Genomic DNA, 7,750 nt, shown 5'->3' on the forward strand with positions numbered 1-7,750 from the left:
CGAACCAATATACCTGAGCGGAATTTTCTCTGCGCATCAAAATTCGCACTAAACAGTATAGATTACCTGTAGAAAATCCCATTAGGTGCATCGACTGCATCGATGTCGTCGGTTTGTCAACGCATTCGGCCGTTTAACGAACGTGACCGTAGTTAAGGTCCAATGGTTTTAGGTCAGTAATTAGTAACACGTTTGCGGTGCGTATTTATTAGATGGTTGACTTTGGTTTCTACATTCAGTGTGGCACTGGTGTGATCATCGGGCAGATTCTCGCGATCGTTCGTTTGCAGTGCACAATCGGCGCGCATTTCTCCCGCAGTTTAAACCTCTCTAGTCCCCGCGCCAATAAGTATAATAATCGTTGTCGTTCTTTTTCACGAGCAGGTATATTACAGTTAAATATGATTTTATCGAAAATAATAGCATGCGTCGTCATATCATTGCTGTCTTCCACGGTCGTTCAGTCAAACCGAGGTAAATTTTTTTTAAATTTATATTTTGAAAAATAAATCTCAAATCGTTATAGTGCAATTACGAAATGGCTTGATCATTTTTTTAGATTTTGCTCATCGTTTGACAACTATTGAAGACTTAGCAACACGCGACAACGTTATAAACGTGCCGGTAGCTTTGCCTACTGGTTACGTTGTGAATCGACCGTCTCAAAATATAGCTGCTGCAGGAGATCGAGTGGACGTTAACAAAGAACCAAGCAAAGAAGTATTTGAACATTTTATCGTTTATTCACAATTTCTTATGAAAAACTTATATGATACATTTTTTAATAACTATAATAAGGAATGCTGAGCCATTTAAGTAATTTTTTTAACCAAATTTAAGTTGTCCCCCACGTAAAATAATAATATCTAAACTACTAAACTAAAAATAGGTTAAAATCAATTTAAAAAATATATAAATTGATTTAATTAACTAAGTTAAAAGTCGAGTAACTTTTTTTAAATTACCTTTAACTACTTATAGGTACTCATAAACATATTTATCTCATCGAAAAGAAAATTACTAGTTTTAGACTTTAGTATAATATGATGAAGTATAGGTTAGGTTAATACCTATAAGGACTATTTCTAATAAGCAGACCTTTCTTCCAGACGATTCGGGCGACCATAATTATTATGTTAATAATATTACCTATCGTCGCTGCGTTCAAATGATATTATGATATTTACAATTATGTACAATATTATTCGATTTTAATCCGTAATAAAAAAATACCATAGATGAATACAAATAATATACAATTCATAATAGTAAAACAAATTATAAAGAACTTTAATTTTAAGTTTAACAATATAACTAAGTAAAGTTACAAAAATTGCTTATAAAAATAAATAACTTAATTAGGTAGGTATACTATCTATAAGTTATTTTATAACATTCTATAACTTTTAACTTTTTATACTATGGTTACTGTCCAGCTTTGTTAATAAGTAATAACTAGTAACAATTTGAATTCACATCATTATTTTGAAATTTGATCAATAAATTCGCGCATTATGTGGAATAGTTTATATTATTATAAATGTTTAACTCGATGCATTACCTCTCATGATTCAACAAAAACTTTATGTCGAATTTATAGGTTTCAGAAACTGATATGTATTTACTAGGAGCTATAGAAAAATTGGTACATAGAATGGATTTAATGGAAAAACGGTTAAAACGATCAGAAGAACTTATTCAACACATTGTAGAAGGAAACGCAGCCAACAGAGAAGGTTAGTCACGATCTAAATAAAACTATTCAGAAATTTAAAAAAATAATAAACCATAATAGTTATTATACACTATTATATCTGCTTAAATATCTCAAATATGAAATATATTAATAATTATTATTGATATCAATGACGAATACTCAATTTCTATAAAATGACTTGCACAATGTACATTGTACATGTTTAACTCCTAGGTACTTACTTTCTAGGTAAATGCGATTTAAAAAAGTTATTTACATTAAAATGTAATACGCTATAATAATATGAACGTATGTTGCCATGTAAGTTAGATAATTTACCAATGAATAATCAAAATTTTTTCAAGTTATTGTATTAATAATATTCAAAAGAATCTGATGTTCATACCTTATTTAAATATTGACACCTTTTTGGTATAGCTAAACATTTTTAATACGTTTAGAAATATTATGGTAGACCAATGAGAGTAAATTTAAATGACCTCAGTTCTGCTATAATTTTTATACATCACTAAATATTTCGTGGTTTCTAATTGTTTTTATTAGTGAATTTATCATAATATTCATAATTTAGCTATATTTATTATCGACTAGTAGGTATATTATAACTCATAAGTCATAATTCATAATTAATTTAGAAATAGCCAATACCTATGTGGCTATGTACATTTTAAATTTGTTATTTCGGTATAGCGTGTAGAATGACTAGAATGTAGATATTGTACGTAGTCATATTACCACAATAACTATAGGTACTGTAGATACTTACTGATCATTATAAAAGTTTATAAATTAAATAATCATAAATAATAATACTAATTGATGAGGGACGCTCTACTACTGCTGTAGATGCAGTGGCGCATTACTTATTTTTAAGTAAGGACCCCGGTCTCATAGGCCCCTTATTATCAAGTTGCGCAACTGTGTAGATGTGAACCGTGAGGGGTTAAATTAGTTTTCCCTAAACTGTTTCTTTACTTATATTAATAAATCAAATACAATTCATATTCTATTTCGTTTTTTATACATTATTATAATATGCGAACTATAGACGTGAATAATGGATGATTTAAATTTCCATTAATCCATTGCATGCTGCCATGCTGCGTATATGCTGGTACCTATATAGAGAATAACTATACTTGTTATTTTGGCCATGGGTATAAATTAACCAATTAGAACAGTAAGCATTTCTAAATGTTAAACAATGTAGTTATAATATGTTCACAATTATAATAATTGCATTTATTTTTAAATTAGCACTTAAGTGTGTTCGTTTTTACAGGTATTCAGTTAATTTTTGAGATAGTAGGTACCTATAGGTTCTATAGGGAATAATACAATACATTATAATGTGGCATGTCACATGTACTTACCACTATGCTGTCCAAACGATCGGAATATATAGTTTTATTTAAAAAGTACATTTATAAATATATGTTAAAACATATTACATATAACATATTATTTGTCGAAATTGTATTATTCTGAATTTGAATAGTTAGGAGCATTTTATTTTTTATTATGAAGTCAATTTTATACTGTATAGTGTATGATATTCATGATTATGAATAAGCCATAATTTATTATTATATGTAGTTATTGTAGTTATTTAGGATTATTTATTTTACAAATTATGAAGTTTCAAACACAATTTTAATTATATAGCATATGTTACTGCAGTATTTAAATATAATTAAGGAATTATTTCTTATTTACTATTAACGTTTCAAAATGAAAAAAATAATTAAATCAACTAAACATTATCGAACACTGAGTCCGAAGTCTAAATGAATAATAGGTATTATATACTATACTTAAATTTTAAGACTGTCAACTTAGTGAATCCTAAATAATTTAAAATTTAAACGAAAACGACAAATAATATAGATATATATTCATCAAAGTAATTTAATAGTACTTATAGAAATGTATATTTAATAATTTTAACGTATTACAAATACATAGTGCCTAATTATTTAGTTATGTGAATTCGTACCTATGTTAGGCAGGTATTTAAAATTAACTATTAAATTATTGTATAATAGTTATATTTTGAAGTATAATGTTTATTACTCTACTTTTAATTTATGATCAAAATGTTGACCTATTATTATCTAGTTATTAATTATTAACCCATACTATACTATACATGCAATTACTTCTTTAAATTTTCCGTGTAAACTATCATAACACATGTTGCTATGTTTAAGAATATTTGTAGCGATTGTACACCCGGTACTCGGTAGTTGGTAGTATTGGTACATTCGCATATTGACTAGCTTCGATTAGAAATCGAGATTCAAACTAAAGATTACCTATAGAAAACACTTTTTTTTTTTAATTACTTTCTTTTCAATTCTGTGAATAATATTACCAAAATAAATTTAACATGTTTTTCAAATTAGTTCATTTTGCTTATTACTTTTATATACAAATACAAGTAAGCCGATGTGTAAGTGTTCGAAGCTTTTCAAAATATTGAAGTGTGCTCTTTACCATAATACAACACTATAAACTATAGTTATTATATTATTATTAATTAGAGTTATTAATCAATTTTTTTTTAAATAAGACGCTTTATATTTATTGATACCTAGATAATACATTTCACTTAAATACTGAAATCATACGGGTTTCATACTATAGTTGTGTAATGTTTACAGGTATCACTGACGTACGAAATTAAACTGGTTTTAATAGAAATTTACATAATATTATCAAATTTTATTTTCAGAATAGGTTTTCAACAACAAAGGTAATTTCGGATAGAGCTGATTTGCCTATAATAGTAGTATAGTATAAATAATAATATTATGATATCCGAAATCCGTTAGGTAATACGTTCTATTAAACATCTCATGAAATATATAAAAAAAGATTAAACAAATCACGAAATTTTAGTGTTAAACTGTTAAATTTGAGAGTTAAATTAAATCCAAATTGCACACTCATTTTATTCTAAGTTGATAAAATTGTCTTATAATTTATATTACATTCCTTGGTTAATTGGTACATTAATTTCTAGTTTGTTTTAACACTGTGTATAGAAAATCTTTGCATTCGTCTAGTTACATTGATCGATAATTATTTTTTATTCTTCTACATTCTATGATACATTTTTTTATAAAAATGTGATTATTTATCCTAATTAAACTATTAAATTTTAACTAATTTTTCATCTATAATTGGTTTATAATTTTTTCAATCTCCGTGTTCGTATGACATAATTTACAACTAGTACCTTATTGAGAGATGGCAGTGCCTTGTTTATTTCTGTAACTGATATTTGCTGTGACGAGACAATTACAATAATTTTAATTACTGGAAATGTACATCTTAACAATGACATTTTTAAATAAAAAAAGAATATTTAGCTAATAAATATCAATAGGCTCATCCTGGATATTAATATTAAACGACGTTAACGAGAATTCCTAGCATCCTAGCTCACTAACACGGTCAGTCGTTTTGTTTGAGAGTAGGTATATTTATTGTATGTTTACTCTTCGACTCTCGAAATTCTTCATCAAAAATATATTACCTATATTAATATGAATAATAATTACGTACTATAATTCAGTAGAACAAATTTTATAATATTTCAGAAGAACAATACTATTTTAAGAGGAATACATATATGTTATTATTATTTTTAAATATTTATAATAGGTACAAATGTACAACTATTCATTATAATTATATCTAATTACAATATTGTATTTTAAGATTTTTCTTATAAAAACATTAGAAGTTTATGATAGTACTTTATTTAATATCTATTTTGTATAAAGACAAATTATTGTTCTATAAACAATCAAACTACTACTTCTGCTTATTAAATAATATTATTTATTACTATATGTACTTACAACAATTTATAAGCAATGAATATTGTATACACATATTTAAGTAGTATCGTCTATATAATATAATATTACAGTAATACATATTATAATATAATAGTTACATTAAAATTAATATTTAATATTTATTAATAGTAAATCGATACAATATTATTATAAGCAATTCAAGTAATCAAGTGCAAGAAACGAAAATATTGAACGACAACGTTTATAACTTATAATTACGATATCTTTAGACATATTTTTCTTATTAAATTTATCAGGTTCTAAATATAATAATGTCTAATAATATATGGCGTTGGTATATCGTGTAAATTAGTCTTAGCATTCAAATATTTATTTTAGGTAATAACAATAATTACTTATAGGTAGACTTATAGTACGTGCACGTGTACGTATAAACAATTAAGTATAAAAACAATATGTATATCTGTTGTACAATCGTATATGTGCGAGTACATAATATAATATATTCTACGGTAGACCTATATAACACTATTTTTTTTTCATAGATCCTTGTCCAGGCAATTTCACGCGTATCGCACATGCTTGTTATCACTTTAGTGAAAGACAGTATAACTGGAAGTCAGCTATGTCGATGTGCAAGAGTCTGGGAGGAAATCTGTTAGAGTTCGACAACAAAGACGAACAGATTGACGTGCTGACGTACCTTATCGGTGACAAGTATTTAAGAGGTGAGGGATTATTTTGATTTTTTTTTCTAAGTATGAAGGTTGCAGGGTGTTTTTAACGTGCATTTTTAAAGAAATAATAAATTTAAAAAAAAATTTAAGTGGTGACAATTTTTGGAAATTTAATTTTTTTTGGCGATGACCTACATTTTGTTTTCATAATCTGAAGGAGAATACTTTTCTAAACATTGAAAATTATGATTTACTTATGTAATTTATGTAAAATCAAATATCGAACAATATTAGTTTTTTAAAATTAAATGTATCGAAAACAAGTAGTAAATTAGTAATGTATCAGAAAATTTGTTTATTTTCTTGAAAATTACATATTTTTAATTAATAGAAAAAATAACAAACGGAATTTCACGTTAAAAAATCACCCTGTATCAGTGGCGTGCTAGGCTTTTTAGAAAGGGGGGATATTCATTTTTGACTTGTCACAGACCCCTAAATTTTTTTTCATGTAGATAAAATATCATAACAAAAAATCTAAAGGGGGGGATATGACACCCTGATCCCCCCATGAGCACGCCACTGCCCTGTATACATTATAGTACATAATATATTATATATATACGAGACAAATAATTGAAAATTGTACGCGAACCTGTTGTAGGTGCAGCAGGTATTGATTATTAAAATTGTTTGTTTTTTTTTGAAAATTCTTTAATGTATATCGGAATCACTACAGGTTACGACTATTGGACGGGCGGCCTAAACCCGGGATTGCTTTGGATATGGGCTAACAGCGCGCGGCCCGTGGTGCCCAAGGATTCAACGAGGCCCGAGGATCAGATCAGCGGGTCCGGTCGGTGTTTGCGCCTCAACCCCAACGCGGCAACCAAGGTGTACTCGTACCATGGCGCCGAGTGCAGTAACCGGCACCGGTACGTGTGCAAGCACGAGGAGAACGCTACGGAAAAAGCGCTGACCAGGATACATAAAGCGCTTAAGGACGGCAGCCAGCAATCGAAACCAACGATGGTGTTCGGGTCATCGCCACTGATTGCGGCCACCGTATAACCGTATACACTACTTATATAAACTAAATATAGTAATATATTGTACATTATGTGATAACACTGATAACTGATAAGTACCTAATCCACGCATTACCTATATGTATATAAATAGATAATTGTGAAGTCCTACGAAAAAATTCAAACGTACGCGAAATTCGCGAACGGTTATGAAATGTAATCGTATAAAAAGCGAGATTTGTATAATATAATAAGTATTATAAGTTTTTTTTTTTATTTATAATTTATAATATTTAAATTTCTGAAGACCTCTTCTCAACGTAAGTACTCCTTATATTTTACGTATTATGTCATATTTATATTTATTACACGTTCGACGGAATATTATAATAAAATATCTGCGGTTTTTTTTTAACGTTTGTTGTGTATGCTAATAATATTATCTCATTTGCGAAATAGTGACTATCAGAGTCATCGCACAGCATATACGCGTTTTTC

At 27.9% G+C, this 7,750-nt stretch overlaps 1 protein-coding gene across 1 annotated transcript; it reads left to right on the forward strand.

The window, feature by feature from the left end:
• The first annotated feature begins 81 nt into the window (after positions 1-81).
• LOC132920447 (oxidized low-density lipoprotein receptor 1-like) lies at positions 82-7,667 on the forward strand. Its single transcript, XM_060982849.1, has 5 exons — positions 82-474; positions 560-720; positions 1,601-1,736; positions 6,093-6,275; positions 6,964-7,667. The coding sequence occupies exons 1-5, from the start codon at positions 213-215 to the stop codon at positions 7,293-7,295; spliced, it is 1,074 nt and encodes a 357-aa protein (XP_060838832.1). The 5' UTR covers positions 82-212; the 3' UTR covers positions 7,296-7,667.
• The last annotated feature ends 83 nt before the right edge of the window (positions 7,668-7,750 follow it).

This window comes from Rhopalosiphum padi, chromosome 2 (genome assembly GCF_020882245.1).
Source record: "Rhopalosiphum padi isolate XX-2018 chromosome 2, ASM2088224v1, whole genome shotgun sequence".
Lineage (NCBI taxonomy): Eukaryota > Metazoa > Arthropoda > Insecta > Hemiptera > Aphididae > Rhopalosiphum > Rhopalosiphum padi.